Source organism: Bombina bombina, chromosome 4, assembly GCF_027579735.1.
Source record: "Bombina bombina isolate aBomBom1 chromosome 4, aBomBom1.pri, whole genome shotgun sequence".
Lineage (NCBI taxonomy): Eukaryota > Metazoa > Chordata > Amphibia > Anura > Bombinatoridae > Bombina > Bombina bombina.
Window position 1 is genome coordinate 568,339,651 of NC_069502.1, and position 26,672 is coordinate 568,366,322.

Sequence of the window (26,672 nt, forward strand, 5' to 3'; positions counted from 1 at the left end):
AGGTTGGCAGTTCTGGGAAATATTTTAATTTATCCTCTTTACTGCTGCTGTTGTAGATTTCAAAATAGCTACACTCGTCAAGAGGATGACAGTTTCCTACTGACATCTGTGTTGCTGACATTTTCAGTTATAGATTAAAGAATGAAGAGCAAACTCTTGTATAAGCAAACAATCTGACCATTTTGTCTATTTTTGTTGAGATATAAAATTCTGCTCTGTGGCTCAACAACATAACAGTTTCAGTCATACCTTCCCCTTCCTCCTCATCACCACTGTGTTTGCCCTCTTCGTTCTCTAGGTTGAGGTCATCAGGAAGGTCCAGAGGCTCAACCTCTTGTTGGTTTTCCTGCTTGCCATGATAAGGATCAACCTCATTTTCATCATATTCACGCTGTAAGCAAAGTAAAGAATAATGACAAATGACCGATGACCCACATAAAATGCAAGTAAGAAGGGCAATATATTCAGAATGCTCAAAAGATTACTGATGTTCTTTTGTTTTTACACCAACTATGAAAGTAAAAACACTGAAACTTCTACATATCCAAATAAGGTTAAAGAGGCATAATAAGAAAATATTAATTTCTTAAGACTCGCAGAGCCACATGACCTCTGATTAAGGTAGAAAGCAAAAGTCTGACTGGGTAGGGAGCCTCTACACAATGCATAGCCAAGCAATTACCTATTTAAAGAAAAAGTGAGGGGAAAGGTTTTGAGTCCAAATGGATTGGCACAAAACAAAGCTAAAGAAATTGATGTGAGTATAAATTTGTAATTCTGTCACATACTAGTAGAACCATAGAAAAGTATGTTTGCGAACAAACACTATTTAGGTCTGAAAATGGGAAATGTATAATTGAAATTAATCCAGAGTGAATCCTATTAGCTAAGGAAACTTTGGAAGTTTCCTGGAACCAGAATGAATCATCGGAAAATAAGACTCCCTAATATTCCTCAGAATGTTCAAACAATATTATAGTTCTGACACCACCAAGCTTGCAAAAAGCAATACTGCTAAAAGAAACCAAATGAAGAGTTAAAAAAAAAACACAACACTGCTATTCTGGTTCTGAATCAGATAAGGAGCAATACAAAGTCAAGTGCACAAAGTGAATTATTTTACAGATAGTTTGTAGAATGTATAATATGTAGCTAAGAGAGAAGTAATGTTACAAGAGCAAAATATTTTGGATTATGTCATGCCATGTGATTAGAAGTTGCTGAATGTTGTACAAACAAGAGCTGCATAAAGAAAAAACAGTAAGACAAGTTCTAGACCTGTTCTGTACAATGTCTATTACACACCTGAAACATGACACTTATCACAGTCCAAACCTAACGGCTGGGCTTCCTATTGGCTTCTTATACTGAATTCCTTTGCTTAATGATATTTTTAAACTGCGATCTTATCTTAGGGTTAAGCATCTTTTTAATTTACTTACTACACTTAGAACCTGAAAAATCAAGCGGTGCAAAGTAGTTACCTCATCCATCTGTTCATGTATTTTTTCCTTCTGACCATCCTCTTCTCTCTGCTCATCTTTTTCATCATCAGCCGGGTGATCTTGCTGCTTCTTTTCCTCTTTGTTTTTGTTGCCTGCATCTTGATTATCATCATTGGCAACAAGCTCAGATTCACCCTAAATCACACACATTCAGGAAATTATAAGCATGCAAGCACAGCAAACAAACTGCGTTTTAAGTGTAGTGACATATAGTGAGTTATAATGGCTGTTAATCAGTGCTCCACTTGATCATAAAATGCCCTGTGTATAACTCACAATAAAAGACTCAAAATAGTAGAAAACAAATTGCACATTAACATGGATAAAATACATCCACAAGAGGAGGCATTATTATCATGTATTTCAGTGCACAGTATTAGCTATATTATGAAAAGTAAATGGATATTCAAATGTTCAAAAGCAGCATTAAATATCAATCAATACTTTTTCAAAAAGAAGATTAAAGGGACACTGAACCCAAATGTTTTCTTTCGTGATTCAGATAGAGCATGCAACATTCTAATGTACTCCTATTATCAATTTTTCTTCATTCTCTTGTTATCTTTATTTGAAAAAGGCATCTAAGCTAAGGCGCCAGCCAATTTTTGGTCTAGACCTTGGACAGCACTTGTTTATTGGTGGGCGAATTTATCCACCAATCAGCAAGAACAACCCATGTTGTTCAACAAAAATGGTCCGGCATCTAAACTTACATTCTTGTTTTTTTCAAATAAAGATACCAAGAAAATGGAGAAAATTTGATAATAGGAGTAAATTAGAAAGGTGCTTAAATTACAAAAGAAAAAAAGATTTGGGTTTAGTGTCCCTTTAACCATTATATAAACCAAACTATTGCCTCACCATATCCATTCCAGGTCCAGTTTCTGTTTTATCGTTTTCCTCCTCTTCTTCTAAGTCATCGTCATCATCTCCCCACAGCCTTTCATCTAACTTATCAGCTTCATTATCTCCAAGATCTCCCATCTGCTTATCCAGATCTTCTTCCTCATCACTGTTTGACCTTTCATCTTCCTCCTCTGTAAAATTATGTGAGAAGTCAGATATACAAATTTTAGCATTCTTGTTATATTGTCTGAATTGCATCAAGTTAGTGGAAAATATTATGACAGACTAGAAAAAGAGACAAATAATCTGCATCAAATACCACTCCATGGTTTTTGCCTATACCATCATTATGTTAAAGGTCACTTTTCCTCATCCATAAACCGTCTACATTTTTAGGATTTCAGCAAGCAACAACTTGTGAAAATGCTAATTTATCATTGCTATATCTTATACACACGCATATATATATATATATATATATATATATATATAAATACACATACACACACATTTGTTTTGTAATTACCCTATGGGCCTTGCACCAAGGCCTGTCTGGGGTTAACTGCCTGTGACTTTGTGGACAGCACAGCTTCCTGTGAGTGCCAGTGAGCACCCAGGGATGAGCATGTTGCAGGGTCATATGATATGTACCCAGTCCAGTCTGAGAGTGCAGTCCCCTTCCGTGTTTTGTATATGTCTAGGGTGATTACATAAGCCTGTGCACCCTTCACTTGTTCCTACTTGTTTGTTGGATTGAGAGCTTGCATTGTATGGCTGTTTTAGGGACCCAGGATTTGGTAGGGACCTTGACGAGGTACCTGGCCTTGTCCCATTTGGCCAGCTGCGGTAACTAACCCTTCCATTTTTGCTTTTAATCTTAGCTGAGAGCTTGCGAGTGCTGGACTTTCTCTGCGTTTTGTGTATATATATATATATATATATATATATATATATATATATATATATATATATATATATATATATATATATACACACACACACAGATATATATATATATATATTTATATATATATATATATATATATATATATATATATATATATATATATATACAAATATATATACACATACACACATATATTAAATAAATATATATATATATACACATATATACACACACAATACCTTTAGGTTCTCCATCATGCATCTTGCCATCAAAATCTTCTGACATCTCAATAGCATTGTCTTCCTGTTCTATGTTTGGCTTAGAGTCTTGATCTTCTTTCTCTTTGTCCTGACCTTTCTGTAAGGTATCTTCAATCTAGAATTAACATTGCATATGAGAAAAATGTTAACAATACAAAAAAATAAATAAATTGAAGGTATTTTAGAAGCAGCTATTTTCTGCTACATATAGAAGGAACTACATAAAAAAGCTTAGTGAGGAGGAGAGTGCTTTTGAGATGATGATATAAAAATAGGGTCAAAATTAGATTATTAGACCTTGACCACGGGCTGCAAAAGCTACAAACATGTGTGCGTTGCTGAAGCATTAAAGGGACATTAAACACTTGACTGCTAAAAATCATTCAAACTAACTTCTACTGTGTAATAATAAAAAACGGAGCACAGCTCTTTATGCTGTAACTTCAGCTTACACAAAACATTTCAAGAAAATTGTTTCTATTACTATACATATCCAGGACTTGATGCAGCTATGTATGCCGCCATATTTTAACAGCACAGGAGTCACATGACACGCACTTCATATCTCCCTAGAGTACCTATAATTTGTGCATATAAAAAACACAGCAGCAGCAACACTCAATGTTATGCAGACAGAGCTTGTGCTGCAGTTTATGTTATAAATCTGTTACAGGAATAAAACATTTTATTATTATGTTTTTCTATGCAAATAAAGCTTACTTTTTCAAAAGTTACCACTGACATTCCTAATGTGTGTGCATTTACACAGCACTCGGCAGGGTTATAAATGTAAATCATTCTCTTCTCTGACAAGCTCTGGTCTGGAGAGGGAGGGGCCGAGGGGGGAGAGAGAGCAGAGAGACTCTGAAGAAAAACAGAATTTATGCTTACCTGATAAATTACTTTCTCCAACGGTGTGTCCGGTCCACGGCGTCATCCTTACTTGTGGGATATTCTCTTCCCCAACAGGAAATGGCAAAGAGCAAAGCAAAGCTGGTCATATGATCCCTCCCAGGCTCCACCTACCCCAGTCATTCGACCGACGTACAGGAGGAAATATGCATAGGAGAAACCATATGATACCGTGGTGACTGTAGTTAGAGAAAATAATTCATCAGACCTGATTAAAAAAACCAGGGCGGGCCGTGGACCGGACACACCGTTGGAGAAAGTAATTTATCAGGTAAGCATAAATTCTGTTTTCTCCAACATAGGTGTTTCCGGTCCACGGCGTCATCCTTACTTGTGGGAACCAATACCAAAGCTTTAGGACACGGATGAAGGGAGGGAGCAAATCAGGTCACCTAAATGGAAGGCACCACGGCTTGCAAAACCTTTCTCCCAAAAATAGCCTCTGAAAAAGCAAAAGTATAAAATTTGTAAAATTTGGCAAAAGTGTGCAGTGAAGACCAAGTCGCTGCCTTACATATCTGGTCAACAGAAGCCTCGTTCTTGAAGGCCCATGTGGAAGCCACAGCCCTAGTGGAGTGAGCTGTGATTCTTTCAGGAGGCTGCCGTCCGGCAGTCTCATAAGCCAAACGGATAATGCTTTTAAGCCAAAAAGAAAAAGAGGTAGAAGTTGCTTTTTGACCTCTCCTTTTACCAGAATAAACAACAAACAAAGAAGAAGTTTGTCTGAAATCTTTAGTGGCCTCTAAATAGAATTTTAGAGCACGGACTACGTCCAAATTGTGTAACAAACGTTCCTTCTTTGAAACTGGATTCGGGCACAAAGAAGGTACAACTATCTCCTGGTTAATATTCTTGTTGGAAACAACTTTCGGAAGAAAACCAGGCTTAGTACGCAAAACCACCTTATCTGCATGGAACACCAGATAGGGCGGAGAACACTGCAGAGCAGATAACTCAGAAACTCTTCTAGCAGAAGAAATTGCAACCAAAAACAAAACTTTCCAAGATAATAACTTAATATCTACGGAATGTAAGGGTTCAAACGGAACCCCTTGAAGAACTGAAAGAACTAGATTAAGACTCCAGGGAGGAGTCAAAGGTCTGTAAACAGGCTTGATTCTAACCAGAGCCTGAACAAACGCTTGAACGTCTGGCACAGCTGCCAGCCTCTTGTGAAGTAAAACAGATAACGCAGAAATCTGCCCCTTCAGAGAACTTGCAGATAATCCCTTCTCCAAACCCTCTTGTAGAAAGGATAAAATCCTAGGGATTTTTATCTTGTTCCATGGGAATCCTTTAGATTCACACCAATAGATATATTTTTTCCATATCTTATGGTAAATTTTTCTAGTTACAGGCTTTCTAGCCTGAATCAGAGTATCTATTACAGAATCTGAAAACCCACGCTTTGATAAAATCAAGCGTTCAATCTCCAGTCAGTTGGAGAGAAACCAGATTCGGATGTTCGAATGGACCTTGAACAAGAAGGTCCTGTCTCAAAGGTAGCTTCCATGGTGGAGCCGATGACATATTCACCAGGTCTGCATACCAAGTCCTGCGTGGCCACGCAGGAGCTATCAAGATCACCGAAGCCCTCTCCTGGTTGATCCTGGCTACCAGCCTGGGAATGAGAGGAAACGGTGGGAAAACATAAGCTAGGTTGAAGGTCCAAGGTGCTACTAGTGCATCTACTAGAGTCGCCTTGGGATCCCTGGATCTGGACCCGTAACAAGGAACCTTGAAGTTCTGACGAGACGCCATCAGATCCATGTCTGGAATGCCCCATAATTGAGTTATTTGGGCAAAGATTTCCGGGTGGAGTTCCCACTCCCCCGGATGGAATGTCTGACGACTCAGAAAATCCGCTTCCCAATTTTCCACCCCTGGGATGTGGATTGCAGACAAGTGGTAGGAGTGATCCTCCGCCCATTGAATTATCTTGGTCACTTCCTCCATCGCCAGGGAACTCCTTGTTCCCCCCTGATGGTTGATATATGCAACTGTCGTCATGTTGTCGGATTGAAACCTTATGAATTTGGCCTTTGCTAGATGAGGCCAAGCTTTGAGAGCATTGAATATCGCTCTTAGTTCCAGAATGTTTATCGGGAGAAGAGATTCTTCCCGAGACCATAGACCCTGAGCTTTCAGGGGTTCCCAGACCGCGCCCCAGCCCACCAGACTGGCGTCGGTCGTGACAATGACCCACTCTGGTCTGCGGAAGCTCATTCCCTGTGACAGATTGTCCGGGGTCAGCCACCAACGGAGTGAATCTCTGGTCCTTTGATCTACTTGAATCGTCGGAGACAAGTCTGTATAATCCCCATTCCACTGTCTTAGCATGCACAGTTGTAATGGTCTTAGATGAATTCGTGCAAAAGGAACTATGTCCATTGCTGCAACCATCAATCCTATTACTTCCATGCACTGCGCTATGGAAGGACGAAGAACAGAATGAAGAACTTGACAAGAGCTTAGAAGTTTTGATTTTCTGACCTCTGTCAGAAAAATTCTCATTTCTAAGGAGTCTATTATTGTTCCCAAGAAGGGAACTCTTGTTGACGGGGAAAGAGAGCTTTTTTCTATGTTTACTTTCCATCCGTGAGATCTGAGAAAGGCTAGGACGATGTCCGTATGAGCCTTTGCTTTTGACAGAGACGACGCTTGAATCAGGATGTCGTCCAAGTACGGTACTACTGCAATGCCCCTTGGTCTTAGAACCGCTAGAAGGGACCCTAGTACCTTTGTGAAAATTCTCGGAGCAGTGGCTAATCCGAAAGGAAGTGCCACAAACTGGTAATGCTTGTCCAGAAAAGCGAACCTTAGGAACTGATGATGTTCCTTGTGGATAGGAATATGGAGGTACGCATCCTTTAAATCCACCGTGGTCATAAATTGACCTTCCTGGATGGTAGGAAGGATCGTTCGAATGGTTTCCATTTTGAATGATGGAACCCTGAGAAATTTGTTTAGGATCTTGAGATCTAGAATTGGTCTGAACGTTCCCTCTTTTTTGGGAACTATGAACAGGTTGGAGTAAAACCCCATCCCTTGTTCTCTTATTGGAACTGGATGAATTACTCTCATCCTTAACAGGTCTTCTACACAATGTAAGAATGCCTGTCTTTTTATTTGGTTTGAAGATAATTGAGACCTGTGGAACCTTCCCCTTGGGGGTAGGTTCCTTGAATTCCAGGAGATAACCTTGAGAAACTATTTCTAGTGCCCAAGGATCCTGAACATCTCTTGCCCAGGCCTGAGCAAAGAGAGAAAGTCTGCCCCCCACCAGATCCGGTCCCGGATCGGGGGCCATCCCTTCATGCTGTTTTGGTAGCAGTGGCAGGCTTCTTGGCCTGCTTACCCTTGTTCCAGCCTTGCATCGGTCTCCAGGCTGGTTTGGGTTGAGAAGTATTACCCTCTTGCTTAGAGGATGTAGAAGTAGAGGCTGGTCCGTTTCTGCGAAAGGGACGAAAATTAGGCTTATTTCTAGCCTTAAAAGACCTATCCTGAGGAAGGGCGTGGCCCTTTCCTCCGGTGATGTCTGAAATAATCTCTTTCAAATCAGGACCAAACAGTGTTTTGCCCTTGAAAGGGATGTTAAGCAATTTTGTCTTGGAAGACACATCCGCTGACCAAGACTTTAGCCAGAGCGCTCTGCGCGCCACGATAGCAAACCCTGAATTCTTCGCCGCTAATCTCGCTAATTGCAAAGCGGCATCTAGAATAAAAGAGTTAGCCAATTTAAGTGCATGAACTCTGTCCATAATCTCCTCATACGAAGATTCCTTATCGAGCGACTTTTCTAGTTCTTCGAACCAGAAACACGCTGCCGTAGTGACAGGAACAATGCATGAAATTGGTTGAAGAAGGTAACCTTGCTGAACAAACATTCTTTTAAGCAAACCCTCTAATTTTTTATCCATAGGATCTTTAAAAGCACAACTATCTTCTATGGGAATAGTAGTGCGTTTGTTTAGAGTAGAGACCGCCCCCTCGACCTTAGGGACTGTCTGCCATAAGTCCTTTCTGGGGTCGACTATAGGAAATAATTTCTTAAATATAGGGGGAGGCACAAAAGGTATGCCGGGCCTTTCCCATTCCTTGTTTACTATGTCCGCCACCCGCTTGGGTATAGGAAAAACATCGGAGGGCACCGGAACCTCTAGGAACTTGTCCATCTTACATAATTTCTCTGGAATGACCAAATTGTCACAATCATCCAGAGTAGATAATACCTCCTTAAGCAGTGCGCGGAGATGTTCTAATTTAAATTTAAATGTTACAACATCAGGTTCAGCTTGTTGAGAAATTTTCCCTGAATCTGAAATTTCTCCCTCAGACAAAACCTCCCTCCTGGCCCCTTCAGATTGGTGTGAGGGTATGTCAGAAGCGTTATCATCAGCGTCCTCTTGCTCTTCAGTGTTTAAAACAGAGCAATCGCGCTTTCTTTGATAAGTAGGCATTTTAGATAAAATATTTTTAATAGAATTATCCATAACAGCCGTTAATTGTTGCATAGTAATAAGTATTGGCGCACTAGATGTACTAGGGGCCTCTTGTGTGGGCAAAACTGGTGTAGACACAGAAGGGGGTGATGCAGTACCATGCTTACTCCCCTCATCTGAAGAATCATCTTGGGCACTATTATTATCTGTGGCATCATTGTCCCTACTTTGTTTGGACACCATGTCACAATTATCACATATATTTAAATGGGGAGACACATTGGCTTTCATACATATAGAACATCGTTTATCTGATGGTTCAGACATGTTAAACAGGCTTAAACTTGTCAACAAAGCACAAAAAACGTTTTAAAATAAAACCGTTACTGTCACTTTAAATTTTAAACAGAACACACTTTATTACTGAATATGCGAAAAAGTATGAAGCAATTGTTCAAAATTCACCAAAATTTCACCACAGTGTCTTAAAGCCTTAAAAGTATTGCACACCAAATTTGAAAGCTTTAACCCTTAAAATAACGGAACCGGAGCCTTTTTTACATTTAACCCCTATACAGTCCCAGGAATCTGCTTTGCTGAGACCCAACCAAGCCCAGAGGGGAATACGATACCAAATGACGCCTTCTATAAGCTTTTTCAGTGGATCTTAGCTCCTCACACATGCATCTGCATGCCTTGCCTTCCAAAAACAACTGTGCATTAGTGGCGCGAAAATGAGGCTCTGCCTATGACTAGGGAAGGCCCCCATCTGAAAAAGGTGTCCATACAGTGCCTGCCGTTTTTTAACAACAATCCCCAAGATTATAATAACTATAAAGCGCTATAATCTGTCAAATATGCTTAGCAAGTAATCGTTTTAGCCCAGAAAAATGTCTACCAGTTTTTTAAGCCCTTATAAAGCCTTTATTCTTATACTTAATCTAAGAAAATGGCTTACCGGTCCCCATAGGGAAAATGACAGCCTTCCAGCATTAACAAGTCGTGTTAGAAATGTGGCCATCATACCTCAGGCAGAAAAGTCTGCCAACTGCTTCCCCCAACTGAAGTTACTTCATCTCAACAGTCCTGTGTGGAAACAGCAATCGATTTTAGTAACGTCTGCTAAAATCATCTTCCTCTCACAAACAGAAATCTTCTTCTCTTTTCTGTTTCAGAGTAAATAGTACATACCAGCACTATTTTAAAATAACAAACACTTGATTGAAGAATAAAACTACATTTAAACACCAAAAAACTCTTAGCCATCTCCGTGGAGATGTTGCCTGTGCAACGGCAAAGAGAATGACTGGGGTAGGCGGAGCCTGGGAGGGATCATATGACCAGCTTTGCTGGGCTCTTTGCCATTTCCTGTTGGGGAAGAGAATATCCCACAAGTAAGGATGACGCCGTGGACCGGACACACCTATGTTGGAGAAATAGACTGAGTAACTCATGCTGCAAATACTTTTTCCTGGAGATTTGTTCTACACAATATTTTATTTTCATACATCTACATCACATATATACAGTAATATATGTATTGCAGATGTATGAAAATAAAATATTGTATAGAACAAATATCCAGGAAAAAGTATTTGCAGCATGAGTTACTCAGTCTATTTTCTTCACGGAGTCTCTCTGCTCTCTCTCCCCCCTCGCCCCCTACCTCTCCAGACCGGAGCTTGTCAGAGAAGAGAATGATTTACATTTATAACCCTGCCGAGTGCTGTGTACATTCACACACACATTAGGTATGTCAGTGGTAACTTTTGAAAAAGTAAGCTTTATTTGCATAGAAAAACATAATAATAAAATGTTTTATTCCTGTAATAGATTTATAACAAACTGCAGCACAAGCTCTGTCTGCATAACATTGAGCGCTAAAACTAAATACACAGAGCGCTTCATAAAAGGCTAAGACACTAGTAGTGACAAGATTATTTAAATAAAATATGTTGAAATTCTATAGGGGTATATAAAATATTTTATAAGCTACTTATAGCTAAAATATACAAACAAGATACAAAAGTGGATCCACTTAAAATTAACAATAAAATATGCATATATCTATATAAAAAAACAATAATACAATTGTGGTTAAAAACCACAAAAAAACTTAATCACAAAATAAATTACAATAAAACAGCTGTTAACTGATAAGCTGGTTGATGGTTGGATAAAAAATATAAATATATAAAAACATCAATTTACTGAGTGGGTGTCCATAAATATGTAGGTCCCAAACTTTAAATTCTTTCCAGAGAGTGAATGTCCAATATGAAGATTCTATTTTAAAACATTTATCCTTATATATCCCTCGATAAACGGTGAAATGATGAAGTGTGTAAAAAAAGAAAAACGTAGTGGTTTTCAAATCAAATTTAAAAAATTATTGTGAGTATCCAAAAAATCCTGGAGAGATAATGTGATGAAGTGGACGTGAATAATCAAAAATGAAAAAAGAAAAAGGAAAAAATTTGAAAAAATAATCCAAATGAATATTTAGGATGTGTTAAAGTGAATAACACACTTATAAAGTGACCCTTATGTGAATACAAGATGTGAAGAGATGCTCCTAAAAAGTTATTCCTGTGTGTAAACGATGAAAAAATACAGAAATGGATCCTATGTCTCAGGGATCAATTCATTCAAAGATATACCTGTAATAAAACAAATATAACATAGTGCAAAACTGCTATTCAAACTTAGTCAGTAATTGAAAAGAAGCTTACCATATATGTCAACGCGTTTTGGCCCTAAGAACTGGGCCTTTATCAAGACTATAGTTTTTTCACATTTTTTCCTTTTTCTTTTTTGGGTACACACATTTTTGATTATTTACGTCCACTTCATCACATTATCTCTTCAGGATTTTTTGAAATTTGATTTGAAAACCACTATGTTTTTCTTTTTTTACACACTTCATCATTTCACCGTTTATCGAGGGATATATAAGGATAATTGTTTTAAAATAGAATCTTCATATTGGACATTCACTCTCTGGAAAGAATTTAAAGTTTGGGACCTACATATTTATGGACACCCACTCAGTAAATTGATGTTTTTATATATTTATATTTTTTTATCCAACCATCAACCAGCTTATCAGTTAACAGCTGTTTTATTGTAATTTATTTTGTGATTAAGATTGTATATTGTTGTGGTTTTTAACATCAATTGTATTGTTTTTTTATATAGATATATGCATATTTTATTGTTAATTTTAAGTGGATCCACTTTTGTATCTTGTTTGTATATTTTAGCTATAAGTAGCTTATAAAATATTTTATATACCCCAATAGAATTTCAACATATTTTATTTAAATAATCTCGTCACTACTAGTGTTTTAGCCTTTTAGGAGGCGCTCTGTGCATTTATTTTTAGCACTACATTCACCTTTTTGGGGGCGCTGGTACCCACAATACTAGGAGCTACAAGTCACATGACTGCTGTGACTCAGTGTAACGTGCGTTCTAATATGGCACCTTACATGGGAGAATAATGCACCTTATTAGCATTCATCTTCAAATCGATTTTTTTCAACACTTAAGGGTAAGGTGAACTAATAAACTAGACAGTAGTGATTACATGATTTTAATTCATAATAAAACATACTTTTTAATGATTTTTATCAGGTGTTAAGTGTCCCTTTAAGGGTGGTCCCCTACATTGTTGCCTGAATAGTTGGCTGACCAAGTTTTTATTTCTACCTATTTCTACAAATGTTTGCATGTAGGAAAGCTAAAATCATCATACCTGATCTTCATTTTCAATCTTTTCACTGACATCCTTCATGCCTTCTCCTTCTCCAATGCCACCACCCTCATAGTCATGAAACTCTGTTGCTCCCTCACCTTCTGCATCCTCAATCAATTCCCTAGGGAGGCAGAACCCCTAAAAAGGAAAGTACACATCACAAGTTCACCCTAAGCATTTGGCCTGGCAAACTTAACATTCAAAAGTATTCTTTATTATTGGGGACACTTAAGTCAACCTTTATGATTCAGAAAGAGCATGCTGTTTTAAGACACTCAAATTTACTTCCATTATCAAATTTTGCAGTCTTGTTATATACACACTTTTCTGGGGAACAAGATCCTACTGAGCATGTGCACAAGCACAGGGTATAAATATAGTAGTCTGTGATTGGCTGATGTTTGTCAGATGATAGTGTGGACTGGAAAATGGGAGAAAAAAATAAAATGTGTCAAAAAACAAAATTTATGCTTACCTGATAAATTTCTTTCTTTCTGGGCATGGAGAGTCCACAACATCATTCCAATTACTAGTGGGATATTCAACTCCTGGCCAGCAGGAGGCGGCAAAGAGCACCCCAGCAAAGCTGTTAAGTGTCACTTCCCTTACCCATAACCCCCAGGTATTCAGTCGAAGGAAAATGGAAAAACAAACACAAGGGTATAGAGGTGCCTGAGGTTTACTAAAACCCCCCGCAGAATTATAATTTAAAAAGAGGGCGAGGTCGTGGACCCTCCATGCCCGGAAAGAAAAATTTTTATCAGGTAAGGATACATTGTTTTCTTTCCCTATGGCTTGGAGAGTCCATGACGTCATTCCAATTACTAGTGGGAACCAATACAAAAGCTAGAGGACACAGAGTGAAAAACAAATTATGCTTAACTGATAATTTTTTTTCTGCTGACGGGGAGAGTCCACAGCTGCATTCATTACTTTTGGGAAATACAGAACCTGGCCACCAGGAGGAGACAAAGACATCCCAGCCAAAGGCTCAAATACATCCCCTACTTCCCTCATCCCCCAGTCATTCGGACAAGGGAACAAGGAACAGTAGGAGAAATATCAGGGTGAAAAAAAAGGTACCAGAAGAACAAAAAAAACAAGGCTGTCTCATGAAACAACACGGGCGGGGAGCTGTGGAGTCTCCCCGTCAGTAGAAAAGAAAATTATCAGAGACTTAAGTTTTTCTTCTTAAACAGGGAGAGTCCACAGCTGCATTCATTACTTTTGGGAAATCAATACCCAAGCTATAGAGGACACAATGCAAAACGGGCGGGAGCAAAAAAGGCAGCCCATTCTGAGGGCACCACAGCCTGATATAACCCAAACACCCAATAAAAAAACTGCGCCAGCAGACCCATAAAGGACAAAAAGAAGAGGACCCAGTAACTGCCCAACCATAACGAGCCTTGCTAGAGACCACTCAGATCCCTAGATTCCACTGAGCACAAAACCTCTGAGGAGACGAAAATCCCGCTGACTCGAAGCCCACCAAGGAAAAACCTCTCCGACCAATGGGAAGGGGGAAACCAAAATTCCCCTCACAATCTTCCAGAAGAAGAAGGAAAATCCGATAAGGAAGTCCAAAACGACTACCAAAAACAAAACTCCCAAAAATCAATGAAGAAGCCACAGGCTTCCAACTAATGGGCGGTCCAACTAAGTGTCAAGCCTACAAAAACTGGACAAGGAGGTAGATAGGAAATTCGTACCAGAACCATCCTGAGAGAGAAAAACTCTGAAAACAGTGCAGATCAACCCCCCCCCCCCCCCACCAGAACACAGGGAAGAAGGACAGCACCCTGACCAAAAATGAAAAACCAGCAACTCGCAAAGGGAAGGTACCACCGCGAGGCCTCCCACGTAAGGAAAGAGCACTCAGTAGCCCTTCATCATACGTGGTCGATGCTCAACAGAACAGTCATAATTCCTGAACCATACTCCGAGCAAACAGTCACAGCATCGACACAAATGGAAAAGACCAAAATACCAGGGAGAACAAAAATTCCCCGAAACGACCAGGGCCAGAGATTAGCAACAAATCTCCAGCCATGAGATCCCCTGGAAAGGAAAGAGGAAGAGGCAAACACCCCCAGAGAGACTAGCTCGGGTTCCAAAATACCTATCCACATTTCCCTTCAGAATCGTAGGGGAAGGTATACTCAACCAAGAGAGACCCTCGACTAACAACTATCAGAATGGATGCAACATGAAAGTCCAACCTTATAGGTGGACACAAACTCATGATGTCCTGCACGCAAAGCAGTGAGACAAACCCAACTGAACTCCAGGATTAGAGGAGGAAAACGACTTCCGGAGTAGACAGGATAAATGCAGTAGATCAGATTCTCCCAATAGAAGAAAATCATAGACCCAACAACTTGCTAGCCCACATGCAAGGTGCAAAAGCTGCAACTGGTCTTCAAACTGCAAATCCGCTTGCTACGCAGCTAAGGAAACCCTCCAGCCACTAAAGCCAGCTCAGTAGAGAAATTCCCAATCCTCCGGTAGGAATAAAAAGAACATGCCAGTAGGAGCAAGGATATTTTCCCAGGAACGGGAAACCCAACCTGCTACACAACCGGCCAGATCCAACGTCTATGAGATATGGGAAACAGAGTAACCAAAAATGCCCAGTCAAAGACCAGGACTAGGTAAAAAGACCAGACCCAGCACCCCCCCCCCCCAAACCAGGGGCCGTAACCAAACAAATAACCCTTAAGGAACAACCACAAGAGTACTCCATCTAAAGATGGCCTTGCACTAAAGTTGATGCAATCACAGTAATGCCCCCATGGGGTCTTAAACACTGATCTGCCATGAAAGTATCCCAGAGACTGAACTCATCCCCAACGGGCCTCTCGGATCCACACACACCAAATAAAACGAAGGTAGGACCCAAAAGAGATCAGAACTCAAACTAGAAAGTATACTCTGTTTGAGAAAATATGACAGTCTCTAAAGATTCCCTCTGGATCAAACTCCGGGGGGCCCCTACTGCTCAAGGAATGGACGAATGAACGAGCATCCTAAAACTCCTAGCAAGCGACGGTACTCAACCGAATCACCCAAGCAGGGGCTACCGTACATAAGTGAGACTACATACAATCCCCTAGATCCCAAAAATGATAGGATCAGAAAAGGATATTTTAAGAAAGTGGACCATAAGGACTGGATTACCTCCATCTGACGACAGGAAGACTGACCCCAATTAAATGGGAAGCAAAGTGCACAAGCAACCTCGACCATAAGGAAGAGGCCCTGTCGAAAGAGATCGGGACTAATTAGGACAATGCCATCCAGATGAAGTACCATAAAGTAGAAGTAACCCCCCCCCCCCCAAACCAGGTACGGAAGATCTCTTTGGAGTCATCTGAACCCCCTCCTCTGTCGAAGGGGAGAACCAAAGGACTTCAGGAAACCTTGAGTATACTGTCATAGCAGGATTCGTAATCTCAGCTAACCCTGCTAGCTATGCAGGAACAGAACACCTAGGACTGAGTACATCAAACATCGGATGCCCCACCCGGATGAATAAATTACAACCAACCTATCATCTAGGATAGAAGGACCTTCATAACTTGTAGAACAAGAAACAACTTCTTAACAAGAGGTAAGCAAAACTCAGCACCCAAACAGGACCACCCCGTTGACAAAAAGGCACAACGTGTCTCACATGGGCCCCAAGGAACAGATATAACTAGTACCCAATCAGGACCAGCCTGATATACAGGGTGTGACAGAACTGTTCAAGGCCACTGAAAGGTCTAAGCCCTAGCAGGGCTAGACTAATAAACAGACAAACAGTAGACATGTAGGCTCTGAGACCTAGACCATGTCTCAATTTTTTTTAATTTTTTTTTATAACTTCCGTGGAAGTATAGCGATCACGACCACAAAATCGCCAGTATCGAATCCCAGAGAAAAAATAAAACAGTCTTGAGCCTACAAAAAGAAATAAAATACATCCTAACTGGATAAAAAAAGGAAGGTAGCACCCGCAGGTGGACGCACAGGAAGAATGGAGACACTAACAGGACCAGCCAGTCAGAGACCTGATTCCTCCAAAGCTCAGAACTGGGAATGAGATACAGAAAAAAAAAATGTTGACGACAAAGAGAATGATCTTCATCTCTCCATTCGTCTAACACTGCTTGCCGTCTGGAGCAGAAGACTGAGGAACCACGACTCATCCAAATTGGGCTCCTCTAACGCGGCCAACACATGCCTCAGCAGGACATGAAGGTGCGCCAATGTAAATCGGAAGGCAAGACTCACCTCCACCGGTGCATCTGACCTGAGGCCTCAGGGGACACTGCTTCCCCAGAGGGCTGAACCGATACAGATGATCCCACGCCTGACGGGCCCTGGTTAAAAGTACACTGACAAGATCGTCCCGGAAGATGTAAATGCACAAACGCCATAGATATGGCCATGCGGAACCGTGTAGTAACCTCTGGAGTAAACAAGTCACCTTCCGGAGAAGGGGTAACGGAATTTGGGACACCTGCCTGTGTAGCAACCGAAGGTTCTAGGGAATGTGCCTCACGGGATACGGAATCCTCAGTGGAGGAAGTCTCAGAGGACTCTAAGCTCTCCAAATTGGAGAAAAGAACACTCGAAAACAGCATACGGAACATAACTCATGGGGCTGGATCACCCGGACCCCCACATATTCTTCGCAAGAAGCAGAATTTGAATCAGAGATAACTAAAGATAACGGAGGCCAAGCTATCAAGGCATTGAAGATTACTCTCAGCTCCAAGATGTTTATGGGAAGAGAAGACTCTTCCCAAGACCACAGGCCCTGAGCTTTTAGAGAACCCCAAACAGCTGCCCAGCCTAACAGGCTGGTGTCTGTAGTCACAATCACCCAGCAAGGTTTCAGGAAGCAAGTGCCCCAGTACAGGTGCTCTTGTGAAATCCACCACTAGAGAGAGCTTTTTTTTTTAGGGAATCCAGGTTTATCCTCTGTGACAAATCTGAATGGTCTCCATTCCATTGACTGAGCATGCAAAGCTGCAGCAGTCGTAGATGGAATCGAGCAAAAGTTATGATGTCCATGGAAGCCACCATCAGACCAATCACCTCCATGCATTGAGCCATTGGACGAATAGCAGACTGGAGAGAAAGGAAAATCTTCATGCACAGGGAATCTATGATTGTCCCTAGAAAAACACACTCTTGTAGCCGGAACTAGAGAACTCTCTTCCAGATTCACTTTCCACCCGTGGGAACGTAGAAAAGAGTTTTTTCTAGTTGAAAAGATTATGCCTGAACAAAGATGTCGTCTAGGTAAGGCACCACAGCAATTCCATGGGATCTAATCACTGCCAGAAGAGCCCCCAGAATCTTTGTGAATATTCTGGGTGCCGTGGCAAGACCAAACAGAAGTGCAGAAAAATGGAAATGTTTGTCCAGAAAGGCAAACCTTAGAAACTGGTGATGCTCCCTGTGAATGGGAACATGGGGATACGTGTCCTTGAGGTCTATGGTCGTCCTCTACGCAGTTTAAGAAGGCCTCCCATTCTTTACTTGAATCCTATTCTGTAACCCTGGGATACTATGTCCACAGCCCATGGAACTGGGACATTGCGTATCCAAGATTGCTGAAAAAAAGAAAGCCTGCCCCCCCACTTGATCCAAAATTGGATCGGGGGCAGACCCTTTATGCAGATTTAGAATCAGTGGAAGGCTTCTTATTTTGCTTTCCCTTATTCCAAGGCTGGCTGGAGTTCCAAGAGGACCTGGATTGGTCTGGTTTAGAAGAGGAGGAGGAAGACTTCTGTCCTTTAAAGTTGCGAAAGGAATAAAAATTAGTAGTCTGTCAACCCTTAGGTCTATTCTTCTTGTCCTGAGGTAGGTAAGATCCCTTTCCACCCGTAATCTCTGAAATGATTTCCGCCAGACCAGGACCGAATAGGGTCTTACCTTTATAAGGTAAAGCCAAAAGCTTGGCCTTTGAAGATACATCAGCTGACCAAGAAATTAACCACAGAGCTCTGCAAGCTAGGACAGTGAAGCTAGACATCTTAAGCTCCCAATCTAACTACCTGCATGTTGGCACTGCAGATAAAGGTATTGGCTAATTTAAGAGCCTTGATCCTATCTTGGATCTCCTCAATCATAGTCTCTTCTGATATCAGATCAGACAGAGCATCGCACAAATAAGATGGTGCACCCGCAACCATAGCAATACTTGCAGCAGATTGCCACTGTAATCCTTGATGGATGTACATCTGGATCCTTAAAGAAACAACTATCCTCTATAGGAATGGAAGTTCACTTAGCTAGAGTAGAGATAGCTCCCTCTACTTTAGGCACAGTGCGCCACGAGTCACAAATGGAGTCAGCAACAGGAAACTTTTTTAAAAACGGGGTAAGGGGAAAAGGGAACCCCTAACTTATCCCATTCCTGAACTATAATTGCAGACATCTTGTCTGGAACAGGATACATATCCACAGAAGAGGGAGAATCATTAACTCTATTAAGTTTAGTAAACTTTTTAGGGTTGACAGGAACCAAAGGTTTCAGAGTTGTCCAAAGTAGCTAGAACCTCCTTTAGTAGCAACCGGAGATATTCAAGCTTAAATCTGAAATTAACTTCAGATTCTGAAGATTTTCCCCATTGTGTCAGAGTCTGAGATCTCACCTTCAGAAGCTACTGAAGTATCTTCCTCATCAGACACTTGGGAATGGTTGACCAGCGCAGGCTTAGAGGGGTCAGACCTCTTACTAGCAGAAATATGTTTCCTCCTACGCTTACCCGAAGTAGGGAAAGCGGATAAAGTTGCAGATACCGTAGAATTTATCTGTGCATAAAAATCTGCTGGCAAATAAACACCCCCAGGAGGTAGAAAGGAACCACAGGGCACTGCATGTGAAACCATTAAGGCTTGGGACGTTTAAGGAGAAAGCTGTGGCATTTCCTGAACAGCATTATCCTGAGAGACAGATGTCTCAGAAGGGAGTAATTTATCCTTAAATTTTAGAGAATCTTAGCTAAGCATGAGGAAAAAAAAATTGCATAGGCTTCTAAACATAATAAACATTTATCCAGAGAAACAGAATCTTGGTCTGTGTCTATAGCTGGAATGGTATCCGATAATAAGGAGAATGAGAAAAGTAACCACATTGTTACTTTAAGAAGGAGAGTAATCCCTCAAAGCGTGTAACGCTAAAAAATACTAAAAACTATTTAAGAGTTGACTAAAAAACACCTCTAAACCTCAGCGTGACTGAGGTGTCCTACCATAACTGGCCCAGAAGCTGACACTAGTAACAGAAGAGACTCTCCAGCAGAATTCTAAGACGATATCGTCAAAACACAGCTGCCATAGGAAATAAACTCACTGAACTAACGGTGCACCGCATTTGCAAACGGAAGAGCCGGTAGTCACGTGTGTGGCAGCAAAATAAACTGCGCCACAAAGGCGTGCGTTTCTAGCGATGAGTAAATAAATAAAAAAAAGTTTAATATCATACAGTTAATTTATAATACTGAAATAAAAAGGATGAGCATCAAGCAAGAGAGCTCCCTCCTTTCCATTATTACTCCTTCAGCCAGTCCCATAAGAGATCTTATCTCTCATATAAGGGAAGGAATTAATAACTATTAACCCCTTTGTCTCTTATAACACACACAGTGCCTGCAAACTGCACATAGAAGTACCCTCAATAAAAGGATAAATATGTCCCATATGTGATCCAGTGTAGAGTTGTCTTATTAACTCCTTAAAGTGCAAGCCTTCAGTACCTAGAAGACAAAGGCACTTACTTGAGGATCTGGCTGTCAGGCAGAAAGACAGCTACTAAGGTGTGACAGAACACTGTACTCTCTATCAGGGACCTGTAGATAAAGAAAAAAAACAGAGTAACCAACTCTGGCTTTCTACAAAGGGGTAGCAATGGTGTTAGAAGTAAAGCAAAGACCACCTTGCCGCCTTCTAATTGTTAAAAGCCACCATTACTCTTACTAAAAAGATTGACATGGACAAGGCTAGACCCCAATCCTTGCTTGCAGGGAAAAGTACCCATTAAAGGATTAAATATCTTAAGACACCATCTTCGCACATCCTCCATTGACAGAGGCAAAGAGAATGACTGGGGGTTATGGGGGTAAGGGAAGTGACACTTAACAGCTTTACTGGGGTGATCTTTGCCTTCTGCTGCTGGCCAGGAGTTGAATGTCCCACTAGTAATTGGATGATGTTGTGGACTCTCCATGCCATACGAAAGAAAAAAAAAATCTACTGCTTATTTGAAATTCAGAATAGGCGTTCTTGTCTTGTCTTTTTATTCCATATTTGTTAATTATGTAGTTTTACTGCATTGAATGATCCTTTAAATATTTACCAGTGAGATTTTCACTTAATTGCCTTTCAAAATGAGACCTTTAAACGAGAAAATGTTTGCAGCACCAACTCTGCAACCTCACTATGATGGTTAAACACAGACTTGCAGGGTCCGTAGTGCTAAACTTAAACGTTCTTACAAATAAGAGCATGTTATTTTTAAACTATAATATACCTTTAAATATTTACAGATATAATCAGATTAAACATGCATGTTGATTATTTTCCAAAAATAATAAATAAAAAACAATATAAGAACTTGATAAAGACCTGATAAATTCATTTCTTTCATATTGGCAAGAGTCCATGAGCTAGTGACGTATGGGATACAATCCTACCAGGAGGGGCAAAGTTTCCAAAACCTCAAAATGCCTTTAAATACACCCCTCACCACACCCACAAGTCAGTTTAACAAATAGCCAAGTAGTGGGGTAATAAAATAAGTAGTAAAAAAGCATACAAAAAGAGGAACTGGAAATATAATTGTGCTTTTATACAAAAATCATAACCACCATAAAAAGGGTGGGCCTCATGGACTCTTGCCAACATGAAATACATTTATCAGGTAAGTTCTTACGTAAATTATATTTTGTTTCATGTAATTGGCAAGAGTCCATGAGCTAGTGACGTATGGGATAGAAAAACCCAAGATGTGGAAGACCACAGAAGAGTCACTAGAGAGGGAGGGATAAAATAAAAACAGCTATTTCCACTGAAAAAAATTCAATTCACACAAAAAAATAAGTCTCATTAATTTCACATAAATTACAGGAAAAAAAACTTAAATCATAAGCAGAAGAATCAAACAGAGGGCTGCATGAAGAACTTTTCTACCAAAGACTGCTTCAGAAGAAGCAAATACATCAAAATGGTAAAATTTAGTAAATGTATGCAAAGAAGACCAAGTTGCTGCTTTGCAAATCTGATCAACTGAAGCTCCGTTCTTAAAAGCCCAAAAAGTGGCGACTGATCTAGTAGAATGAGCTGTAATTCTCTGAGGCGGAGATTGCCCCGCCTCCAAATAAGCCTTGTGAATAAAAAGCTTTAACCAAGAAGCCAAAGAAATGGCAGAGGCTTTCTGACCTTTCCTAGGACCAGAAAAAAACAACAAATAGACTAGAAGTCTTCCTGGAATCTTTAGTAGCTTCAACATAATATTTCAAAGCTCTTACAACATCCAAAGAAGTAAAGATCTTTCAAGAGTATTCTTAGGATTAGGACACAAAGAACGAAAAACAACTTTCCTACTAATGCTGTTAGAATTCACAACCTTAGGAAAAAATTTAAACAAAGTCTGCAAAACAGCCTTATCCTGAGGGAAAATCAGAAAAGGAGACTCACAAGAGAGCAGACAAATCAGAAACTCTTCTAGCTGAAGAGATAGCCAAAAGGAACAACACTTTCCAAGAAAGTAGTTTAATATCCAAAGAATGCATAGGCTTAAAAGGAGGAGCCTGCAAAGCCTTCAAAACAAAATTAAGACTCCAAGGAGGAGAGATTGATTTAATAACAGGCTTGATACGAACCAAAGCCTGAACAAAATAGTGTATATCAGGAAGCTTAGCAATTTTTCTATAAAATAAAACAAAGAGCAGAGATTTGTTCCTTCAAAGTACTTGCAGACAAACCTTTATCCAAACCATCCTGAAGAAACTGTAAAATTCTAGGAATTCTAAAAGAACACCATGAAATATAGGTTTTCCAAACCAGATAATAAATCTTACTTAAAAAAGAAACAGACTTACGAGCCTGTAGCATAGTACTAATCACTGAGTCAGAGAAACCTCTCTGACTAAGCACTAAGCGTTCAATTTCCATACCTTATAATTTAGCGATTTGAGATCCTGATGGAAAAACAGCCCTTGAGACAGAAAGTCTGATCTTAAAGGAAGTGGCCAAGGTTGGCAACTTGACATCCAGGCAAGATCCGCAAACCAAAATCTGTGAGGCCATGCTGGTGCTATCAGAAACACATGCGATTGTTCCATTATGATCTTGGAGATCACCCTTGGAAGAAGAACTAGAGGAGGAAAGATGTAAGCAGGTTGGTATGGCCAAGGAACTGCTAACGCATCTACCACCTCCGTCTGAGGATCCCTGGACCTGGAAAGATACCCAGGAAGTTTCTTATTTAGATGGGACACCATGAGATCTATTTCTGGAAGCCCCCACATTTGTACAATCTGACAAACTACATCTGGATGGAGAGACCACTACCCTGGATGTAAAGTCTGACGGCTGAGATAATCCACTTCCCAGTTGTCTACAACCGGGATATGTATTGCAGAAATTAGACAGGAGTTGAATTCTGCCCAAGAAAGTATTTGAGATACTTCTTTCATCACTAAAGGACTGCGAGTCCCACCCTAAAGATTGACATATGCCACAGTTGTGATATTGTCTGTCTGAAAACGAATAAATGATTTTCTCTTTAGTAGAGGCCAAGCCTGAAGAGCCCTGAAAATAGCACAGAGTTCTAAAATATTGATTGGTAACCTCGCCTCTTGAGGATTCCAAACCCCTTGTGCTGTCAGAGACCTCCAGACATCTCCTCAACCTGTGAGACTTGCATCTGTTGAAATCACAGTCCAGAAAGGACGAACAAAGGAGGCCCCTTGAACAATAAGGTGATGGTTTAACCACCAAGTCAGAGAGAGTTGAGTGTTGGGATTTAAGAATATCAATTGTGATATCTGAGTATAATCCCTGTACCATTGATTCAGCATGCAAAGCTGCAGAGGTCTCATATGAAAACGAGCAAAGGGGATTGTGTCCGATGCTGCAGTCATGAGACCTAAAACTTCCATGCACATAGCCACTGAAGGGAATGATCGAGACTGAAGGTTTCGACAGGCAGAAACCAATTTCATTCGTCTCTTGTCTGTTAAAGACAGAGTCATGGACACTGAATCTATCTGGAAACCTAAAAAGGTGAACCTTGTCTGAGGAATCTAGAAACTCTTTGGAAAATTGATCCTCCAACCATGTCTTTGAAGAAACAACACAAGTTGATTTGTGTGAGATTCTGCTAAATGAAAAGATTGAGCCAGTATCAAGATATCGTCCAAATAAGGAAACACTGCAATACCCTGTTCTCTGATTACAGATAGAAGGGAACCTAGAACCTTGGAGAATCTTCTTGGAGCTGTCGCTAGGCCAAATAAACAAGCGACAAATTGGTAATGCTTGTCTAGAGAAGAGAATCTCAGAAAGGGATAGTGGTCTGGATGAATCGGAATGTGAAGATACGTATCCTCTAAGTCTATTGAGGACATGTAATGACCTTGCTGAACAAAAGGCAGAATAGTCCTTTTATAGCCACCATCTTGAAAGTTGGGACACTTACAAAGTGATTAAAAAATTTCAGATCCAAAACTGGTCTGAATAAATGTTCCTTCTTTGGGACAATTAATAGATTTGAATAAAAACCCAAACCCTGTTTCAGAAGTGGAACTGGAAACACATTTCAGAAAAGCCTGAGCTTTCACAGGATTTGTTGGAACGCGAGAGAGAAAAAACTTTTTCACAGGAGGTCTTATTCTGAAACCTATTCGATACCCCTGAGAGACAATATTCTGAATCCAATGATTTTGAATGGAACCTGCCCAAATGTCTTTAAATAATTTCAATCTGCCCACCACCAGTAGAACTGGATTGAGGGCCGCACCTTCATGCAGTTTTGGGGGCTGGCTTTGATTTCTTAAAAGGCTTGGATTTATTCCAACTCGAAGATGGCTTCCAATTGGAGCCAGAGTTCTTAGGGGAAAGAGTGGTTTTCTGTTCTCTATTCTGACGAAAGGAATAAAACCGATTAGAAGCTCTAGTTTTACCCTTATATTTTTTTTATCTTGGGGAAAAAAACTCCCCCCCCCCCCCCCCCCCCAATAATAGTGGAAATAATCGAATCCAACTGAGAACCAAACAAATTATTACCCTGGAATGATAGAGATTGTAACCTAGATTTAGATACCATGTCAGCATTCCATGACTTGAGCCATATAGCTCTTCTAGCTAAAATAACCAAAGACATATTTTTAACATCAATCTTAATGAAATCAAATATAGCATCACAGAGAAAATGATTAGCATATTTAAGCAAAAGAACAATGCTAGACAAATCAGAATCTTTTCCCCGTTGTGCTAAGCTATCCAACCAAAAAGTTGATGCAGCCGCAACATCAGTCATAGAAATGGCAGGCCTGAGAATATAGCCAGAATGTAAATTAACTTTCCTAAGATAATATTCAATTTTTCTATCTAAAGGATCCTAAAAAGAAGTACTATATTCCATTGGAATAGTAGTACGCTGGGCAAGAGTAGAAATAGCCCCATCATCCTTAGGGACTTTTTCACAAAACTCTAAATTAGCCACTGGCAATGGGTACAACCTTTTAAACCTAGAAGAAGGAACAAAATAAGCACTAGGCTTAGACCATTCCTTAGCAATCACATAAGAAATAGCATCAGGAACAAGAAAAATCTCAGGCATAATCGCAGGAGGTTTATAAACAGAATTGAAATGTTTACTGGATTTGTTATCAAGAGGACCAGACTCCTCAATATCCAAAGTAATCAATACTTTTTCAACAAAGAACGAATATACTCAATCTTAAAAATATAAGTTGATTTATCAATGTCAATGTCTGAAGCAGGATCTTCTGAATCAGAGAGATCCTCATCAGAAGTAGATATATCAGTATGTTGTCGGTCATTACAAAATTAATCAGTAACATGAAATGTTACGTTTATTAGAAGGCAGAATAGCAGACATAGCCTTCTGTATCGCATCAGCAATATAATTTTTCATATCAACAGGGATATCATGTACATTAGATGTTGAAGGAACAACAGATACTGTACTAGTACTAATAGAAACATTTTCTGCATGCAAAAGCTTATCATGACAACTGTTACATACTACAGCCGGAGATATAATCTCAGATAGCTTACAACAGATACACTTAGCTTTGGTAGAACTGTGTTCAGGCAGCATGGTTCCTAAAGCAGCTTCTGAGACAAGATCAGATTGAGACATCTTGTAAAAGAAAAAATACCATTTAAACAAAAAAATATCTTATTTCCTCATATAGCAATTTCAGGAATGGGAAAAAATGCAAATGCTAAAAATAGGCCAAAAGGCAAATAGCATTCCCCTCTGAGCATAAAGAAGGCAAGGAGCATATAGGAAGTGGGGTAAAAATAAACCAAAACATTTTTTGGGGCCAAGTATGACGCATGACACAAAAAGAAGTATAAAAATGTTTTGGCGTCAACAACATCCAGAAATCGCGTCATAACAACCTGGCGTCAACTAAGACGCAGGAAATTATGAACTTGCGTCATCATAGACGCACATTGGCTCCAAGAATGACGCAATAACAGCATTTCGCACCCGCGCAAGCCTAAATTTGCCCGCAAATTTAAAAGTAACAAATCAGATTGGAAAAAAAGACTAAACCCCAGGTAAGAAAAATATTAAAAAAAATAACTTCCTAAAACATGATTCCCATACTGAAACTGCTAGACTGCAAAGGGAAATACACATAGACCTGACTCATGGCAAATATAAGTAAATACATATATTTAGAACTTTATATAAATACATAAAGCGCCAACCATAGCTGAGAGTGTCTTAAAATGGTACATACTTACCGAAAGACACCCATCCACATATAGCAGAAAGCGAAA

At 40.0% G+C, this 26,672-nt stretch overlaps 1 protein-coding gene across 1 annotated transcript in view; it reads right to left on the bottom strand.

The window, feature by feature from the left end:
- The window catches only part of MDN1 (midasin AAA ATPase 1), a 1,255,339-nt gene that overhangs the window by 116,032 nt on the left and 1,112,635 nt on the right, over positions 1-26,672 (bottom strand). Inside the window, 5 exon segments of the mRNA XM_053710546.1 lie at positions 250-391; positions 1,485-1,640; positions 2,367-2,542; positions 3,498-3,633; positions 12,630-12,767. Coding sequence (XP_053566521.1) covers positions 250-391; positions 1,485-1,640; positions 2,367-2,542; positions 3,498-3,633; positions 12,630-12,767 — 748 coding nt within the window.